General features: G+C 37.8%; 1 protein-coding gene across 1 annotated transcript in view; it reads left to right on the top strand.

The window, feature by feature from the left end:
• LOC135220448 (sorting nexin-17-like) overlaps positions 1 to 22,071 on the top strand; it is a 191,612-nt gene that overhangs the window by 118,728 nt on the left and 50,813 nt on the right. Inside the window, exons 8-9 of the mRNA XM_064257592.1 lie at positions 3,616 to 3,697; positions 17,091 to 17,378. Of these exons, the coding sequence (XP_064113662.1) occupies positions 3,616 to 3,697; positions 17,091 to 17,378 (370 nt within the window). The remainder of the gene's footprint in view (positions 1 to 3,615; positions 3,698 to 17,090; positions 17,379 to 22,071) is intronic.

Raw genomic sequence — 22,071 nt, 5'->3', positions numbered from 1 at the left:
GACGGTATCTTTTCTGAGAGAGAGAGAGAGAGAGAGAGAGAGAGAGAGAGAGAGAGAGAGAGAGAGAGAGAGAGAGAGAGAGAGAGAGAGAGAGTGAGAGTATTGCAGTGTGTTCATGCTTGTCAAAAATGTGCAGTACGGGTAATTCATATCTAGAAGAAAAAAAAATATGAATTTTGTTGTCAGTCGCATGGACTAAATTTACAAAGAGCAGGGAACAAATCTTGACATTCCTCGAGAGATAGAGAGATGAACCAAGGCCATCTAGGATGAACTCTCTCTCTCCCCTCTCAACTATACTGTAAGGGTTAACTTGAGTCTCTGAAACCAATAGGTATTAGCACACACGCAACTGTATGTTTGTGCGCGCGCATGTGTGTGTATGGGCATACTGTTAAAAAATGTGCTGTACCTACAGGTAATAAATACCTACATCTTGGAAGATAAAACAAACAAACAAATTTTGTTGTTGTTAGTCGCCGGGGATATAAAGGGTGTGACCAGCAGACAGAAATATTAACATTTTTCCAGAGATTAAAGGGCTGAATTTTGTTTTGAAGCTATGTCAACCGCGTTAGTAAATAGGTATCATCTTCTAAAGAAATTTCTTTTCTTTTCTTTTTGTGGAAGAATCTTCAAACCATTTTGCATTCAAAGTAATGAGAAGGAATCATTCTATTCTTCATGTAATCAGTAAAATACTTACACTAATAAAAACTAAAACTACGTATTGTATGCAAAACACACACATCATCGTTAGATTCGCGTGTGTAAATGTTCATTCTAAGAAATTCTCAGAGTAGTATAACTAACGCCTGATTGGTTGGTTGGTAGCCATGGAGATCTGTTATCCAATGACTGCCCTCTGCTTCTGTTCTATTTATAGACATATGCTGTGGATGGCACTAGTTTTGAACGTTACCATGTTCGTGATTTTCTGACTGCTGACGGCAAAAATTACTCAATAATTTTCTTTATATAATTATTTCTTCGTGAAAACAATGATATAATATGATCATTTTAACTTTAATGTATAGTGGTATGAAAAATACCAGTGTGTCGTAGCGATGCGTCATCAATATAGTGTTATGAAAATACCACATGGTGTTGTAGCGATACGTAATCACGAAGTACAAATCCTTTTCCCGGACCATCATCAAAATTTTACGACTCTTCAACTTCAAGATCGATATGGTGAAATATATTATATAGTCATACTTATTGTTAAAATTCACAAGTTGAACTGCAAAATATTATTATATTTTGATTGTCATGTACATATATTTTTTGCGTTTTACGGAATGTTTGTTTTGAAAGTAATAGCTATTAGTGAACATATGGTATTAATTGTCCCACTATTTTGTTATAGGTGATCTTAGTTATCTCACATTCATTTAACAGTATTATATTGATATTTATTTAAATAAACTGTAATTAATAAATAACAATAATGAAAAACATAAAGGGAAAAAATGTTTTTGCTGCAGTAGTGATGTTTGTTTGATTATGCATCTGACCTCACATTTCCGAAATCTGAAAAATTCCAAAAACCGAAACATCGGAATGTGTGCGTATTGCACATTTTTTTAAACACGCACACAATGTCTACACATTTACTGATACCCATTGGTGAAAGACTCAAATTACAGTATTTATTCCTGAGAGAGAGAAGAGAGAGGGGGGGGGGGGGGGGGGGGGGCAGAGAGAGGACGAGAGAGAGAGAGAGAAGAGAGAGGAGAGAGAGAGAGAGAATGATTTAGGACTCCAAGGCGTGTTATTTTTACAATTATTTTATTATCTTGGGATTCTTTTTTAATCTTGAGATTTTCTGTTCAATTCTCAAGATTAGTAAGAAAATTACCGTAACTTGACTAGCAGCAGCACACATCTGAATGACTCGACCATTAGCATGCTAAACCACCAACCTTATGAACTGACGCTCTCGGAAAAGGAACTCGCATGATACATGAGATACATGACAAAACCACTGTTTGTTGGTGAAAATTTGGGGGTCGCATGATACGCGAGTATCGCACGAGACTCAAGTATTTACGGTATATATATATATCATATATATATATATATTATAAATATTATATATATAATCTGCTCTATTTACTATATCTATATCTATATATATAATATATCATAATATATATATATATATATATATATATCTCTATATATATCTATCTTCTATCTATCTATCTATCAGAGAGAGAGAGAGAGAGAGAGAGAAGAGAGAGAGAGAGAGGAGAGAGGGGGGGGGGGGGGGGGGGGGGGGGGGGGGGGGGGTGAGACGAGAGAGAGAGAGAGAGAGAGAGAGAGAGAGAGAGTGTCCCCAGTTATTGGCGGCCTTGGTTAAAGACAATACAGTTTTATGGCAATTGGCGACTTATGGCGCCATAACAGGCTGAGTATAGTACACATTTAAATGCTATGCAGATGTGCATATGTACATATAAATATGTACATATAGTACATAAGTAGTACAGGCAGTCCCCGTTTAATGGCGATCTGGTTTAATGGTACTCGTCTAGCACCATAACAGGCCAAGTTTCTGTTATTGGCGCCATAAGGTTCTAGTAATAGAGGTATGGCACCAAAACATACAGAACAAAGGTGCCATTAACTGGTTATATGCTCCATTAACCAAAAGTTTGTGCCATAAGCACCGTAAATCACTGTGTTTCGGTAAATGGCGGTTTTCGCTTATCAGCACCCTGCTGAGAACAGAACTTGCTGCTGACAACAGGGGATTGCCTGTATGCATTTTGTGTGTGTGTGTGTGCGCGCACTCAGCATGGGTGGTGAATTAGTACCCAAGTGATCAGTCCTCAAAAAAACAATTCAGAAGGGAGCATTTGAAACTTAATTTACTGAAAAGAAGAGGAGTTTCCCCACAGACGTGTGTCTTGTTTTGGTTACAAGCCCCTTCCTCACCCTTCTCTTTTTTGTTTTCTCTCTTATCCCTCCTTAAGTGCATTAAAACTGCCAAGTAAATAGAGGCTACTACACCAACAGCCATCCTGATGACAGCTAAGGTCTGGATAGGAAACATTGTTTGCAAAGTTTCCAAGCTGTTTGCAAACCTTGTTTCCAAACAATGTTTACTAATGTGGACAGGCCTTTACAGCCAATAATAATTCCACATATTACTAAATTAAACCAAGCTGTACTTTAGTTTAGCATTCAGTTCATGAGTGGTGTCTAAAAATGTGTCGCATCTAAAAGGGCATCATATGAAAAAATAACCATAATATAGTAGCTGATAAGTATAGAAGTCAGCTAAGCTGAGGTCCATTAAGTTGAGGTATTACTAATGATAGTGTTAGTGCAAGTTGGAAATTTGTGTTAGATGGAACACAGTTAACCACAAATTCCCCTAGCAGTAGTATTTTGCTTTTTTAACAGCTCTACACCTTCGCTCCAAGTCTCCAGTCTGTGTGCTCGACATCTCTTCAGTGAGGAAATTCCTGGGATGCAGGTTGATTTTTTTATAATATTGGTGGGGGGGGATGGAGGGAATGCTAGGACTCTGTCAAATAGGCAAGTGAATGCAGTAGTTGTATTTGCACTATTTTCAGCAATTCTAAAGAGTTCTTTGTTTTTCAGAATTGAATGTGATGATGGATCTGTTAAAGAAGGAAATTTTAAGGTAACACGTATGAGATGTTGGAGAATAACAGTACAGCAGGTAATGTATTATTTATTTCTTTTGCAATTACGTATAGATGTACGTAGTAAAGGTAATGTTCATACAGCAAACACCCCTCTTACTGAGTATTAATGCCATTTGTTACAGAGGAGGTGAATGGTGATAGCCTTTAGACAAGAGCACCACTGCGACTGTACTAAGTGAGACTTACCATTATGGAGAACTCAATTCCACCTTCAGAATTTTTTTTGGTCACTGGTCACCTCACTTTGCTATAAACAATATTTCAGTGAATCTTACCTAACACTTGTACAGCTGTAAGTTACAGGTCACAAGCTTGTTCAGCAGTTTATTAAAAAGGAAATAAATGGGTTACAAATTTGTTTCCTGGCCAGTTTTGTATTTTGTTTACCTTCCCTCTGGAAGGTAATGGTAGAGTGACTGGTTCCTATGCCTTATTTAATTTAATGTCAATGCAATAGTAATATCAATGTCAGTGTGCTGTTGCTGTTGGGAAATATGAAATCTTTTTGGACTACACATTGGAAATTGGTATAGTCATCCCTTTCATATTGAGTAGGCTGTCTTTGTCACTTAGTGAACAACTCCTTAAGCTAGGTATTACCAGAATAATCAGTGAGTGAACCATTTATTTTGAATAAGCATGAGAGGCACACACATTTTTCCTTGAAGATTGCTATCTTTATGTAACGATTCACATATTAATATTGTTCATAAAATTAATAACATTATGTTAAGATCCTTCTTTCTTACCTGTGATATAAGGTAGGATGCTTAAGGATATTTACTTTCTTTTGTCTGCCTTACTGACTGTTTCATGTTTCATAACCAATGGGGTAGGGTGTATATGCCCCTATCTGTAATGAGCTGGCCCTTGGACAGACCTGCATTAGTTCAGTGACTGTCGGAGAGAGATGTCTTCCATAAAACAAATTCACACTACAATAGATTCACATCACCCGTGCATCTCATCCCCAGTGCCGTTCCTTACGACGCTCCTGATTGGATGTTGATAACCCAACCCTAGGGCTGGAAATTCTGTCTCACTCAAGAGTTCACATAGGTTCCAACCTCTCTTAAGGGATACGTAGGGTGACCATTTATTTGAGATGTGAAATTATATATGTATTGGCTCCTGATTGGCTGTTGATAAGCCAGCCACAGGGCTGGAAATTCTGTCTCTCTCAAGAGTTCACATAGGTTCCAACCTCTCTTGAGGGATACATAGGTTGACCATTTATTTGAGATGTGAAATTATATATGTATATATATATATATATATATATATATATATATATATATATATATATATATATATATATATATTATATATTATATATATAGTATATGAAAACAGAGAGAAAATTTTGTATATATTTATGCATATACATACACAATTGAAAGTGAGAACAATTTTGTTCCATTAGAGGGAGTAATGCAATAAGTGTTCCTCCAGACACTTTCATAGGGCAAATTCCATCAATTATGAAAGAATCGAATTTGGTGGAAAAACAGACTATATCACTACGCACAGAATCCCTTTAGATTGAGGAGCCCAGATCTGACATTACAGTCAGATTCATTAGAGGCAGGGAGCCTAGTTATGTCTTCATTGTTCAGAGAAGGAAAGAGGCATCCATATAATCAATGTAGAACTATTGGCTGGTTAGAAGTCTTTATAAGTACAAGATTTAATCTCCATGGAGATAATAACTACCTTCTCAGACCCTCACATACCCTAAGAAGCAGGGAAGGACCAAGTTCCTGCTGACCATGAAATTCTATGTCAGTCAAGAGTCCAAGAACATAATCTCCATGCCACAACTTCTTTCAGACACAAACAGGGTTTTGACAGAACAGTTGAGCAGGAAGGGCCAGATCTTACTTATGGGATGGTCACTACATTCACAAGTATGTCCGGACCTGTGGAAATCTGTTGAGACAGTTTTACATTTGATTATACATCTTTTGAGGTGAAGCTCCTTGCTATTTACAACAGTCATGGCATACAAAGCACCATTGTTGGAGCCCTTGCCTTATGGTTTTGGAATCGATTGAAATGTAGAAATTGTTAATTACGTTCTCCAGTCTTACACTACAAAGATCAGCTCTGCGAGGTTTCCTATTACCTGGTCCCTAAAGTTCTTAGACTTCCATCATCCCTTCAGTTCAGTGGACCCAGTACGTACTACAACACGTGTTCCGAAAGGCTTGTCTTCTTGACTGCTTTGACATAAGGAGCTCGAATTAGCGTATTGGGCTATCTCAGACAGGAACAACTTTTCATCACTCATACACCTAGTTGTCATTTACTGTTGCCTCCTGACCTGTCATTCCTGACCAAGAATGAGGACCTTTTTGAAGGGAAAAATACCCTTTTCTGATAAAGGAACGGAGTGTTTCATATAAAAATTATGCCCAGTTCAAGTACTCAAGGTTCACCTAGATATCATAGCAAACATCCCAGATGATCCTATTTTTATTACACCCCAGCATAAGCAAACCACTCTCTTTACAGGGTCTGAGAATTATTTTAGTATCCTTCATTAAAAAGGCAAACCCTTACTCCTTCCCTAAGTCACATGGCATCCAAAAGGTGAGTAAATTGTTAACTTTGGGAATGTTTCCTTCGAAGAATTCTCCGAGTGTACGGAGTGTTTTCATTAAGGCAGTAATCCTGAAATGGTGAAGATGCAATGATCATTTAGCCAGACTTGGCATAGTTAAGTAAGTCATGGTGGAACCACAAGAGATAATACATTTAAAGTTTTGTGTGTTTGATGTTCTTTATAGCTAAACCATAATGGTTGTCTGGAATAAAGAAAACAATTGGTAACCTGTGACTTTACCTTTAATAAAAAATTCCTGAAACTATTGCCAAAAGAGTGGTGGTCACACTGATATTGCTGGGGAAGGAACTCTAATCCCACTGCCAGTCCCAAAATAATTAGGTAAGTCACTTTAACCACAAAGAATAATACATATATGTATTGGTTCTTGTGTTGTTTCCTGTTCTGTATTGCCAAACCCTAATGGATATCTGGAATAAGTAAAATGGTTAATAAAGTGTGAGTATACTTCAAACCAAAAATTAATCTGGGTTGGGATTTTATTAGGCGCTAAGCCATTTCATCATCTGTCAGTATCTTTTGTAAGCTCCTCTGAGGATGAACAGCAGCTATGCCACCAAAAAGCAGGTTTTGACATTGGAAAAACATTTTTTGTGGTAGCCACTGTGAGTCCTCAAACCCACCCACTTTCCCTGATGAAAAGGCATATGACCTTGGTGAACATTTATCTTGCAGTCTTGTCTTGTAATGAGGAAGATAGACAACCTACGTGAAGTTGTAACATCTGTGCGAATGGGATGTAAAAAAACCAAGGCAGTCATTATAGGACAGGAGATAGAGCCCTGTTGGCCTTAACACCTTTACCGATAGGTTTAACGAAACATAAATATTGCATTGGCTACCGAAGCAATTTTTTTGGTGATAAAATAAATAAAGTACAGGTAGTGTTCAAATTAAGATAATTCGTTATACAAATATCCAATTTTATGATGAGGTTAGCAATTAATATTGATACAACAATATTTTGAAAATATATTTTTAAATTTCGCTTATGACAGGCACAGGCAGCAGCGTACCAAGGTAGCGAGAGAGACCAAATTATAATATCCTAACTTTATCCCATCTTCTTGTTAAACAAGTTAAAAAAAACACAGCAAAAGAGAATGATGAAAGTATTGTTTGTTCATGAAACTTACCTGTCAGATATATATATAGCTGTATTTTCTGAAGTCCGACAGAATTTTAAAAACTTCCGACACACGCAGTGGTCGGCCAGGTGGTTTAGTACCCATTCCCGCCGCTGGGAGGCGGGTATCAGGAACCATTCCCATTTTCTATTCATAATTTTTCTGTCGCTGGTGCTGAAAACACCTGTTTTCAGTACCTCCGTCTTAGGATTTTGGAAACTTCATTGCCCTAAGTATCCTAATTGTCTTTTGATTTATTTACTTGGATTTGTGGCTAGGCATACGCTATCTTAAATTGATTTGAATTTGATTCATTTTTGCATAAAATATCTGAATCTAGTTAGGCTAGTTTCAGACGGGGTTGTCTGCAAAGATAGGGTGTGGCTACCGAAAGCTTCGGTAGATCCGCACTTGGTATGTACGAGGGGTATGGGTCTTGCTTCTTTGTTGAGATTTGTCATGTAAGGAGTGTGAGACTTTGTCTATTCCGTAAGGAAGACGTATGATTCGTATGTACCCAATTAATCAGTAAACATGTCTAATTCCGTAAGGAAGACGTATGATTCGTATGTACGCAATTAATCAGTAACAAAAGTCAGGGTAGTGAACCTGCTAACCTTCCTGTAGACTTTATTTTGCCTAACCCTGTAGTATGGCCTACGGGCTATGAATATGTCTACGAGAGGTGCTCGCTCTCCTTCATTGCTGGGAAGTGCTACTTCTGTAATTGTTACTCCTAACCCTGCAGTGTTGCCTTCGGGCCCTAAGCAGTGTCTGTAGAGGAATTGCCCTTTCTCTGATACTCTTTCGATTCGTATCTTAGAATCGAAAGTGCTTGCTTTAGAGAGTAAAAGTGAAGTGCAGAAGTGCAGTGATACCCCTTGTGTAGTGGAGGGTGCGTCAGATCGGCCTCGTTTCGCCTCTAGGCCGGGACCTCTGCTTGACTCCCAGGACCCGGGGAGGGAGCATGTCGAAAGCCTAAGGAGGGTTACAAGGAACCCCCACCGATCTGGCGTGCCTTCGGCAGTTTCTGATGAAAATCCCCAGACTGCCAAAGTGCGTGCGCGTGCACGAATCCTGAAAGATTGCTTCTCGTCCTCCGAAGCGTCCTCCCCATGCAGGGGTTGGAGCTTTCGGAAGGACTCGCGCCCTCTAAATAGAAGCTTTATAGAAGAGGACGCTTCACGTCCTCTCTCTCTCTCTCGTTATGCGTTTCAGTGAGAAGTAAGAAGGCGAACGTCGCCTGAACTCGTGTCCGTCTTTCCACCGAGAAATACGTAAGAGAAGTCATAGTAGCAGGAAGCTTTTGAGAGCGGACGCCCGGGACGCTCGGATGGACTCCAGGCGCGCGCGGGTGCACGCCAAAGTGCGCGCCAGTGGACGCCAAGTGCGCGCCAGTGGACGCCGAGCGCGCTCCAGTGGACGCCGAGCGCGCTCCAGTGGACGCCGAGCGTGCACCAGCGCACGCCAGGTGTGTCGCCTGGCTGAACGTTTCTGTTGAACTCTTCAAGCTCTTGTTTCAGATATGGGCCTAAAGAATGTTTATCTCTACCTCCGGTGATACCTTCTACCTCACCTGCAAAGAATGTGAAGTAGGCAGTGCTTCGGAGGAAGTTTAAAGTGAACAGACAACTTCTTCTTCGAAACCCAGCAAGACATCGGGTTTCGTGAATTCAAGAGGTCTGTCAATTAATATTGCTTTTCGCATAGGTGATGGAGTTAAGGAAAGCTCAAGGGAAGATCTCGTTTGCTCTACCGCAACCTTTGCCATTCTGCCAATAAATTTAAGTTGCCACTACCGCAGTCAAGACTTTGCGATAAGGCAGTTACGGGTTATGTAAGGCTCGATGTCCTGCACGTCAGGACTCTCGGCAACGTTCAGTGGGATTCTTGCAAAGGCACTCATCAAAAGGACGCTCTTCAGGAAAGCGCAAGACAGGACTTCCTTTGCCATACTGCCAATAAATTTTAAGCTTTAGCAGGCATTAGTTGTGATACGGGAGAGGAAGCTGGTTGGAGAGTTTCTTCCTCTTCCCAGGATAATTTTGCAAGCTTTTTAGCCCATCTGAAAGGTTTTTCAGATGATAGATTTTGTTAGTTTCTAGTCGGACTACGCTGCCGAATTGAACATCGTCGTTCTACCTGCCGTAAGCCCAGTCTCTTAACAGGATTCTTGCCCCTTCCTCGTTTGAGACGGGAATCGAAAAAAATTAAATGCTTGACTCCCTGGATTACGTTTTGTCAATTCAGTGACTTTCCCCCATTGACAATATACTTTCGTTTTGTCAAGTAAGTGGGTATCCCTCATTGACAAAATATCTCTTTGTCCCGTAAATGGGTTAGTTCTCATTGACAAACATCTCATTAACTTGATATTGCGTAAGCGAATAAGCTCTTATTGACAAGATTCGGAAGAGCTCTCATTCGTCATTCGCAGACTCGTACAAGAAATAGAAACTTGTAGACTACGTCAATGAACGCTTATGTCCAGTAACATAAGAAGCTTGAGCTGACTGCTTCGATTCTCTTAAGTTTTGTTCATGAAACTTGCCTGTCACGTATGTATGTAGCTGTATTTCCGAATTCAGCTATATATATGTCTGCCAGGTAAGTATGAACAAACTTTATTGTGATATAATTTCATATTTTGCCTTGCGTTATTTTACTTCTGGTTGGTTCAAGTCATATACGCTTGCTGTAGTTACCTCTTCGGATGGCAACCGAGAGGTCTATTGTCTATTTTAAGGACATTTAATCGTTACTCCATGCAGCCTTCCAGGAGTTTCCGATTTATCTTTTACCGTTGTATGGTAGTGTTCTGACGACACAAACGCATCTATATATTTAGCGTTTTCTGTTTCGCTTAAATATACCAGCTTGAGAGTCTTTCTGCTCAAAAAAATAACGGACCTATTTCTTCGTAGAATAGGGTAGCTGGCAACCCAGACATAAAGTTAAGAGACGACGTTCGTAAGCTGCTGGCTGCTGCTGTCACGCTGTGTCTGTCCTCCAGTCCAACCGAGCCAGTAACAGATCGGGCGCTGTCATGCGCGGTAGGTTACGTCTCTCTCTCCTGCGGGATTGACTGACTAACCGTATCTCTGTGCTGGCGGTTACGTCTCTCCTGCGGGATTGACTGACTAACTGTATCTCTGCCCTACAATCACGGACTTTAGCCTAAGATTGAGGGGATTTCTTACGTGAATGAATAAACGTTGCATTCGTTTTGCCTTACTATGTATTCAACAGAGTTATCTCTTAATCCTTTCGGTGCTCGTTACCGCACGGTATCGAACTACGAAGTCTACCGCAACATTGCACTTTTATATGCTCACCTGCTTAGGCAAAGCGCAGCCTTATTAGGGAAGTAAGCATACTCGGGGAGGGAATGGATGAGCTTGCTGGGGACCATTTCCTTCCTGAAGAAGTTTGTTTCCCCGAATAGACTGCAATTCAGACCACAGTTTTCTCCTACCGGGAAACTGAAATATTATTCAAGATCTAGGAATGATTCTGAACATCTCTCAGTGCGTTTGTCACCTGAGGTGATAGAAGAAGGTGCCGGACATCTGGATAGGGTTTCAGATGTCTTGGATCTTAATCTGAAAGAAGTAAAAGCGATTCGGTAGTCCCTCCAGTCCTCGTAACGAGTTTTGGGAACCAGTGGTCCAGATCAACTCTGATATTCCACAGCTCTCTCATATCTTAAGAAGTATCTTCTCGGTCCCTGTTCGAGTTTACGAGAAAGCCTATTATAACAACAGGCGTAGAATGTAACGATCCTCTAGAGGTTCGTTACAGGATTGCAAAAGTCCGTACGAATCGTCTAGATCGACGGCAGCAACTATTGACTTCCGAGTGGAATCTTTCTTTAGAAGTAAGTTGAGAGTTGTGGAGACTTTAGGGACGCCCTTTCATTCTTCTCTTCGATATGTTGAGGACGAAGAGGCTTCTTCTTTTCTGCTCCCTTATTCTCGATCCGGGATCGGTACCATTAAACGCCATCCTATGATATTGAACGGGGATGGATATTTAGTCTCTTTTCCCCTTTTTTCAATCTCTTAGGAAATGTAATAAGAGGATTTATGACGTCACAGGGAGCGACAATGACGCTGATCGCCCCATGTTGGCCTTCAGGATCCTGGATTCACAGAGGTCACATACTTCCTAGTTCACTTTCCAAGGACCTTTTCCGAGAGAGTCGGTCTACTCTAACTCGAAAGGTACCTATAACTACCTATATACATCTCCGCTCTGAGTCTGACTACGTTCAGGCTATCGAGATGTTGACAGGAATAAGATTACCGTCTTCCATTTCCGTCTGAAGAATGGGATAAGCTGGCAGTCACAACTATTAAAGAATACGCAAATATGTTGTTGACGGCCTTTGGGCTCAGAGATTTGCGTCTGTCAAACAACAAAGCCCTTCACGATCTTTGAGTTCTGTGGAATCTCGAACCTCGCTCATCATCTACTTTTTGTCTCACCTGTTTTCTCGGAGTCAGACACTCGTGCGAGATCAGGCGACATATAGTAGCCCTGAGTTTCTTGTTGACGAAGTCGGTTGCGTTTATACACCCCCGATGATCGTGTAACATGAGACCAGGTTGGACTGTCAGGCATTCTTCCTTCGGGACTGAATCGCCTTTTTGCTCCTCGCTCCTTTCTCCTGGCACCAGAAGCTCGAGTCAGGAGTTGATTCGCTGACGACGTTGGGTTGCGTTGATACACCCCCAAGGTTTGCTTAGATTGAATCGCCCAGGCAGTCCAGACACTCATCCTTCAGCGAAGAATAGTGCCTTATGGTCTTCAGGGTACAGCCTTGCTGTCCTTGATTCGTCTGACTGGTCAACTGGTCGGTCACCTGACTTTAGTACAGACGGACTGACTGTGCATGTCCAGATCGAAGCTTTCAATATGGAACTTAGACGTAGTCTGAAGTTCTTGATGTCAAAGCATTCGAACCTCTCCTACCTGTTAACTTCTTGCATGTGATCAGGAAGGCCTTCTTCTAACCACCCTAGATACGACAAAGAGGGTTAGTGAGATTTTAAGCCATCGTCACAAGTTTTGGCTTTAGAGAACACAAGGCGGTGTGCTCTCTAACCCTTCCGTTGTGGCCTAAGAATGGTAACCCCGTTTTGTCCTTGGGCCAGGAGCTTGGAAGCAAGGATGGCACAAGTTAGTGGGCAGGAGCCAGAGAGAGTCCTGTGCCCTGTCGGGTCTCAAGTTTTATCTACATAAAACTCAAGAAAGTCGAAGTCATTCGGGCAATCTGCAGTGTTCCGAAAAAGACCAGACTTGCCCATATCGAAGAACAGCCTGGCTTTAGTGTTAAGGAGTTCTTTCAAAAATGCTCCTTCATTGTGTTTGCACAAAGATTTGAAATCTTTTTATCTGAATGCTCACGAGGTGAGGGCGCGGCCTCGGAAGCATTTCAACAGAGCATGGCACTCAGCAACATCCTGAGTACCATGTTTTAGCGAAGCAACTCTGTGTTCACTTCACACTCCCTGCGAGATGTGAAGATGGCATATGAGATCTGCTGCTCGCTAGGGCCATACGTGTCTGCAGACACAATCTTGGGGGCAAGAAGTACCACTCATCCTATCCTGTAGAAAATGGTTAGGAAGAGCTCTTAATTTAGTTGTTGAGTCGCCGACAACGGCGACTTCTTAACTCTTAAGCCTTAGTTAACACACCTTAACTTTGGCTAGGTTGGTCAGGTGGTGATATATATATTTATATATATATATATTTATTTTACTTCTTAGCCCTCATGGTATGGTCAATATGGTCTAGTCACGTCGTGGTCTCGCCCCTGTTGACAGATCATCTGGAGTGCACCAGCTATATAGGTCTCTACCTCGCTGGCAACTCTAGTAGCACAAGCAGACTTACGTGGCAGTAACCACGAAGCCAGCTATGCTAACAGGTGGAACCAAGATGTAAATCATCTGCATGCATTTGTTTCCCAAAATCCTTCTATTCTGTCCCTTCCCACCTCCAAAGGTGGGATTCAGCTATATATATCTGACAGGTAAGTTTCATGAACAAAATGATATTGTTATGATACAATAAAGTTTGTTCATACTTACCTGGCAGATATATATAATCAAGTACCCACCCACCTCCCCTCAGGGGACAGTGGAAATAAAAAATTATGAATAGAAAATGGGAATGGTTCCTGATACCCGCCTCCCAGCGGCGGGAATGGGTACTAACCACCTGGCCGACCACTGCGTGTGTCGGAAGTTTTTAAAATTCTGTCGGACTTCAGAAAATACAGCTATATATATATCTGCCAGGTAAGTATGAACAAACTTTATTGTATCATAACAATATCATTTTTAACATACTTGCCAAAATGTGTACAGCTATGAACAACCAAACAAGGAACGTTTTGCTAAGTATACAATGGAATTGCGTAACAATATCCATTTGGCTTGTATTTCAACCATCGTACAATAGTAAACAATTACAGTAGTTATGTTATAAATGACATTATATAGAATAGAACTGATATATTTTGATGTAATAACTTTATTTTCTATAGATCAAAGATCAGCAAGGAAACATACTGTTAAATTTAAACCAAGTTGTAACTGAAGCTGAGAACACTTTTCAAGCTGGATAAAACTCCCATAAACTTATGCCCTCAAACACAACCGTAGATAAAATTGAGAGAGAATTATTTTAATAAAAACTTCAGGTATGGAAAGAAGACATTTCACTATTGTTTTCACACCGATAAAAGATAGATAACATAGCGGTAAAGCTCATGCTACGATGAAATTGAGTGAAAATAGTGAACGGAATCACAACATTTTTTTTTTACACGATAAACATGCCCACAACACAATCTGTTAACAAAAAAAAATAATTTAGTTCAAGAGACTAATTAAATTCATATTTCATGTAACGAAAAACTACCTTGTCTTATGTAAGTAAAGTATGTAGCTAGATATTCTTTTATGCTAACTAGAAGCAAGAAAATTCGCTCCGAATTGAGTTAAATACGGTGAATAAACTTGTATTCTCCATCAGCTGATTTCCAAACAAAATATTGACCGCTATGTTACTGTTTTATGATACATTAATATGAGACAATATTATTGGATACAGTAATATATAGCTTTTTAAAATATTCATCGAAAAGATGCATATTTGTTATGTTTTTATTTCATAACGAATATACATAGCCATTAGTAGCCTGACATCGCTCAATTATGCCAATGCGGGTCCAAATCTGATCATGGTCCGATTCCCGTTTCGTGTTCATTTTTTTTTTCTTTTTCTACTGATATATCATAGAATGCATTGAACCTCCAGAATTGGCTTATATTAATAAATTATTATATCGTATATGTAGTTTACAGTATACTGTAGGCTAGGCTACTGTTTTATGTGTGTACGATATACCATGATATCATCATCATCATCACTGTATATGCTTGGCTAACTTGTTAATGTTTTTCAATTTCTCTGTGTACTGAATTATCATAAGCCAATATGCATTGAACCTAGAGATTTAGCTGAAATTAATAATTACTATACCACATATGTATAAAGTATACTGTGTAGTGTAGGCTAGGCTAGTCTATATGTAAAGATGGTACTGATTACCCTAGTGTAGGCTAGGCTATATTCGAGATATTATTTTTCAAACAAACGATGGGTTTTTTGGAACCTAACTCCATCGTAAATAGGACAATACCTGTAAATGGGTCATATTTTACATGGCTAGTACTCTATTCCTTCCTCTTCACATATGAACTTTTTACTGAAGAATCTCCAGAGAAAGAAGAGAAGCAAAGAAAAACAAAATTACAAAAATGGTTTTTATTCTTGTGCAGAAAACTTTTTATATTTTCACACTTGTATGTCCAAAAAAACAAACCTGGTTTCTTGGTTACATCTCTTTTTTTTCTACTTATCATTGTACTAATAAACAACAGCGTCAGAGTGTACAGTGCATTCGAAGTGCAAGGCGAAATGACATGCCCTAAATTCCCTTCCACTCGAGTCACCACACTCGATACTGTGAGTTAGTGTTGCCATGCAACTCATTTTCATGTTTTTCAGAGAGAGATTACACTTGTTTCCAAATACTAAAGTTTTTATCATATATATATATATGAATACTATGTGTATGTGTGCATGTGTTTATACACAGTATATATCCAAATATCTAAATCTAGGTAGCAGGCAATTATGTTTGTTTTGCTTCAACGTATGCCTGGTAGTGCATACCACCTTCCCAAGCGTGCCAATACTGTTTGTTTTGCTCCAAACCCTTCAAACTGAAATTACCGAATCATAAGAAGTCTAGAACTAAAAAGAGAAAGGTTGGTAGTATGTGCGTACCACATTCATATACCTGGTGCTATGCAATAGTCTTGAATGGTGGTACTCCATTTACCCCAAAGCCAACTGTCAGTAAAGAAGGGGTTAATATATTCTGTTACTGTGTCAAACATTACTATTCTGACCGAAACCAACTATAAGAGAACTCTGTAATTGGATGGTCTGTCTTATGGAGTCCCATGTGACTGTAACTCCAAAGTAAGATTTTACATCCCCAAATATGAAAGTTAGAAAATTCCATAAAATTTTTAACTTAAACTAAAATTTCACATAAAAAAAACTAACAAATCGTCAAGCAAATGAAATTATGGAAATTTGCTTTTTCCTCCACATTTTCCAGCAATTTTGCATAACTGTATTTTGATGAAATTTTTACAGCTATGTGTATAATACCCAACTTTGTATAGTCTTAACTTTCTAGTGAGCCTTGGAGATATAATTAGCTCTCTCTCTCTCTCTCTCTCTCTCTCTCTCTCTCTCTCTCTCTCTCTCTCTCTCTCTCTCTCTCTCTCTCTCTCTCTCTCAATTATTTTCCTATGCTTCATTTATTCCTTGTATTTCAATTACGTATATACTTTTTCACCTATTTTTCATAATTTTATTTTCTTTTGAATATAGTTTTTTCTGCATTTGTACATGTATTCACTGTTATTTGACTAGTCACGTTTTCTTGTGTGCAATCATTTACATACTACTTGTTTTTTATTCTTTAAGTTTTAATACTTGTTTTTTATTCTTTAAGTTTCAATACTTTTTTGACAATTTTCATAATGAATATGTTTTAATTCAATTATATGAATATGTAGATTTACTTATTTCCAGGCCATTTCTCTCTCTCTCTCTCTCTCTCTCTCTCTCTCTCTCTCTCTCTCTCTCTCTCTCTCTCTCTCTCTCTCTCTGTACCATACTAAATGTATTCATTTTGTTTTATCAATCCATATTGAGGAGTGTTATGTGTAAAGTTCATTTTGGTAACCAAAGGTGTCTTACAATATGGTAGAAAGCCTAAACTGACTCTGGTAATGTCTGGACAGTGTCCAATCACATTAATATCTTGTTTCACAGAACATAATGTGGTTGGTGAAAGCAGTGCATACCAGTAAGGAATTCTACAATAGGTAGAGGGAACAGAAGGGAAAAATGGAGTTAGGACTAACTTTGGTGTGCAAATATAAAAGGGTATCAACCTTTGAAGTGTACTTGTGATTTTACTGAAAAATTTTTGTTATCATGTGATATTGGCGAACAGATTAATTCATGTGTAAATTCTCTATCTCCCCTTTTCAGCCAGTGGAAGGCTATAGTACGAGTAGTAACAGTAGCAATAGCAGCAGCAGTCGCAGCAGCAGTAGCATCGGTAGTTACAGTAACCTCAGCAGTAGTGGGAGAAGTAATAGCAGCAGTCATGAAGCAACACACCGTGTTAATTTAGAGCTCTCTTTTGAATATTTGATGAGTAGAGATGAAATGAAATGGATTACTGTCATCAGTCCGCAGACTGTTCTCATGTCTATGTGTCTACAAGGAATGGTTCAGGAACTTCTTTCACATAAAAGAGGGCACCGTATGAAAAGGGTAAGTGGAGCAGTTCATTACATATACTGACACTCTTCTACTTCCAAATGAGTTACATTCCAAATGGCTGTTCGTGCTGTCTTGAATTTGTTCGCAAGTTCAGCTTGATATACTCAATATGTACAGTACTACATATTTATATTTTTTCATACTAAAACAATACTAGTGCTGTACTGTATTTAATAGAGTATTTTATTAATACAAATGATATGTAGAACCTAAATACAGAAATTTATGTATTAAATTGTGATGGTAATAGTACAGTTATAGAACACTTTACTAACATAACATGAATGATGTATAAAACCTAAATACAGTGTGTATATGTAAGTGTACTAAATAGTTATGATAATATAGCACTACAATGTATAGAGTACTTTAGTAAGGCAAATGATGCATAAAAGCAAATTATGATGATAATACAGTAAAGTACAGATGTTTTAATTTACAATCACAATTGTTTGTAAGTTGAAAGCTGGTAAGTAGAGGAATGTGTGTATACAGGTATACAACCCTTTATCCGAAATTCAAAAACCTAAAAGTACTTAAAAAACCACAAACATTTTGTGGAGAATACATCGTCAGGTCATAAGGTTGGTAGTTTGCTGTGCTAACAGCTGACCTGAGTAATTTGGGTGTGTGGTGCTACTCAAATTATTTTTCTTACTAAATCCAAGAATTGACCTCAGAAAATCCAAAAATTTTAAAAAAATATCAAGATATAATAAAATAATAGTACATTTGCTACCAAACCTCCCTCTCTCTCTTCTCTCTCTCTCTCTCTCTCTCTCTATCTCATCTCTCTCTCTCTCTCTCTCTCTCTCATCTCTCATCCCTTCTTCAGCTCTCTCTCTTCTCTCTCTCTCTCTCTCTCTCTCAGGAAAAGATACTGCTAATTGGAGTCTCTTTAACCAGTGGGTATTAGCACAGACAATGTTTGTATGTGTGTTTATGGTTGAAAAATGTGTAGGTCATACATCTTTGGGAGACAGAAAATAAACATATAAATTTTATTCTTTAGTCTCTCTCTCTCTCTCTCTCTCTCTCTCTCTCTCTCTCTCTCTCTCTCTCTCTCTCTCTCTCTCTCTCTCTCTCTCTCTCTCTCAGAAAAAAATACTGTTAATTTGCATTCCTTTAACCAATAGGCATTATCACGTATGCACATGCTGTGTATGTGTGTGTTCATAATGTTTTTAAAAATGTCCAGTACAGGTAATACATCTTTGGAAGACACAAAACACACAAACAAATTTTGTTGTTGTCAGTAGCGAGGACTATGAACGGTGGGACCAGCATGTACAGAAATGGATTAACATTCCTTGAGGGATTAAAGAGATGAAGTTTGTTTTGAAGGTATGTCAACACATTGTTTGTAATTATCTTCTGAAACAAAAACAAAAAGTAGATTTGTTGCTGAAGAATCTCTGAACGAACAATTTTGCTCTCAGAGTAGTAATGTAATTAGTAAAATACATACACTATTAAAATTTTTTTTACTGTATTCAAAACAAACACACTTATGTCATTGTCAGCATCACTTGAGCAAAACTTTCTTTCTAAGACAGAACACAGCTAAAACCTGATTGGCTGGCTGGTTGCCATGGAGATCTGTTAGCCAGTGACATCCCTGTACTTCTGTTCTGTTTATAGACTTATGTTGTGGAACGTTACCCTGGTCATGATTATTTGATGGCAAAAATTACTGAATAGTAATTTTCTTTTAAGTGAATATTTCTTTGTGAGAACAAGAATTTAAAAATAATTTTTACTTGTCCAGCTGGCACTATTATATGTCCAAATGTTAAGACCAAGGGTTTGTTAGTTATGAAAAATACAAATTGATTAAAAATTTGTTGTTTTAATATGTATAGATTTATTGAAAAAACACAGTGTGTCGTAGTCATCATCACTTGCAAAACCTTTTCCCCGACCATCGTTGAATGTACTGTGAACCCCCATATTTGCGAACTCCAGTTTCATGGACTCACGTATTTGCTTATTTCTTTCTCTCTGGAACATATAACCCCATTATTCTTGGGAAATTCACATATTTGCGGTATTTTTCTATGAAAAATATCCACAAATTTATGGTTTTTATTAATTTCATAATAAAATGCACATTTTGTAATAAAACTATTAAAAAAAACAGGTATAAATGTTTTTAGTGGGTTATTCTTGAGTTTTACTTAACAAAATAGGCAGTTTTAAGCATTTTTCTAGGGGTTTCAACTACTACAGTGGTCCCCCTGTGTTTGCAGGGAATGTGTACCAGGCCCCTCCTTGAATAGTTAGAGTCCACAAATAGTTGGAACCCCTATAAAAATGCTGAAAACAGCCTATTTTGTTCGTTAAAACTGAAGAAACACCCACTAAAAATTTTTATACAGTCACCTCTCAAGGGTTACATTCCTGAAGAACTTGCGTTAATTAAAAACACGTTATTTAAACATATTTTTCCCATATGAAATAACAGGAATAAGGGGAGTTACATTCCTGGGGAACTCTGTACATTTTTGTCAAGTTCAAATGAATTGGATAATAGCAACATCTGTTTTGCTTGTATTTCAACCATCGTATGCTAGTAAACAAATACTGTAGTTATGTTATAAATGACGTTATGTAGAATAGGACTGATATATTTTTATGTAATAACTTTATTTGCTAGAGATCAAAGATCAGCAAGGAAATATGCTGTTAAATTGAAACTGTTCAAGTTGCTAATGACTGTTATCGTGCATTGGCACCAAGGATAAAACTCCCATAAAGTTATGCCATAAAATACCCCATAGATAAAATTGAAAGAAAATAATTTTAATCAAAACTACTGGGCTTGAAACAATCAATTTTACTGTTGCTTTCACGCCAATAAAAGATAAATAATGTAAAGCTCGTATTACAGTGAAATAAAGTGAAAATAGCGAATGGAATCAAGTTTTTTTTTTTTTAACTCAGTAAACATGCTCCCAATGCAGTCTATTAACAAAAAAAAAAAAAAAAAAAAAAAATTAGTTCACAATGAGACTTATTCAAGTCATTTTTCGACTTAAAAATTCGTTGTTTAACGAAAACTGACCTTGTCTCATCTGTCTCATATAAGTAAAGTACATATACAGATATTCATTTATGCTAACTAAAGCAAGAAAATTCGTACAGAACTGAGTTGAATATAGTGAACTAAATTGGTATTCGCGATCAGCTAATTTTCAAACCAAAACATTGACTGCTATGTTATTATTTCATAACACAATATGAAAATACATACTATTATTGGATACAGTGGAGTAATGTAGTATAACTTTTTAAAAGATCCGTAGAAAAGATGCATATTCGTTGTGCGTAATCATACGTAACCATCAGCAGTTTGACATCGCTCAATTTTGCTGATGTTGGAACAAAGCTGATTCTCGTTTCGTGTCCATTATTTTCACTTTATTATCCCTCTTATGCCGATTGGACGTATTAAACGTTGAGTCAAAATGTCTCCCATATGCCGATTGGACGTATCATACGTCGGCTCAAAAAAGTTTTTTTAAAAATTCGCGGAAAAATACTTATAGGCCTACCAGCCGAAAACTTTTGAATCACGCGCCTTGGGGGATGCTGGGAGTTCACGGATCAAGGCGTTGTTTTGTTTACAATCACTACGCAGGCGCGCAAGCGCGAATTTCTTTCTTATCGCACTAAAAAGTATCAGTGACACATCTAAAAAATTATTTTGTCACTTTGACATAATTTTTGCACCATTTTAAATTATCCTTTACATGAAGTATTATATATGAAAATGTGCGCAATTTCATGTAAAATACAACAAAAAAATACTCATGATTGTAGCTTTTATCAGTTTTGAAATATTTTTATATAAATAACGATAAGTGCAAAAATTTCAACCTTCGGTCAACTTTGACTCTACTGAAATGGTCGAGAAACGCAATTGTAAGCTAAAATTCTTATATTATAGTAATATTCAATCATTTGCCTTCATTTTGCAACAAATTGGATGTCTCTAGCACAATATTTCGATTTATGGTGAATTTATGAAAAAACTTTTTCCTTACGTTCGTGCATAACTCTTCCGATAAATTTTTTCGTGCGATTGTCCTAATGTTTGCACCCTTTTAAATTTGCCATTACATAAAGTTTTATATATGGAAATGTGCGAAATTCCATGCACAATACAACAAAAAACAACCCATGGTTGTAGCTTTTATCAGTTTCGAAATATTTTCATATAAATAACGGTAAATGCAAAATTTCAACTTTCGGTCAACTTTGACTCTACCGAAATGGTCAAAAAACGCAATTGTAAGCTAAAACTCTTATATTCTAGTAATATTCAATCATTTACCTTAATTTTGCAATGACTTGGAAGTCTCTAGCACAATATTTCGATTTATGGTGAATTTATGAAAAAAAAAAAAAAAAAAAAAAAAACATTTTCCTTACGTCCGCGCGGTAGCTCTTCCGAAAAAATCAGTTTTTTTTTTTGCGATTGTCGAAATGTTTGCACCATTTAAAATTAGCTGTTACATAAAGTTTTATATATGAAGATGTGTGCAATTTCATGTAGAATACAACTAAAAATGATTGAAGGTTGTAACTTTTCTCTTTTTTCGAAATATTTGCATATAAATCACGATAAATAGAAAAAAAATCACGTTCGGTCAAATTTGACTCTACCGAAATAGTTGAAAAA

This window comes from Macrobrachium nipponense, chromosome 20 (genome assembly GCF_015104395.2).
Source record: "Macrobrachium nipponense isolate FS-2020 chromosome 20, ASM1510439v2, whole genome shotgun sequence".
Lineage (NCBI taxonomy): Eukaryota > Metazoa > Arthropoda > Malacostraca > Decapoda > Palaemonidae > Macrobrachium > Macrobrachium nipponense.
This window is presented reverse-complemented; position numbering and strand designations above follow the sequence as displayed.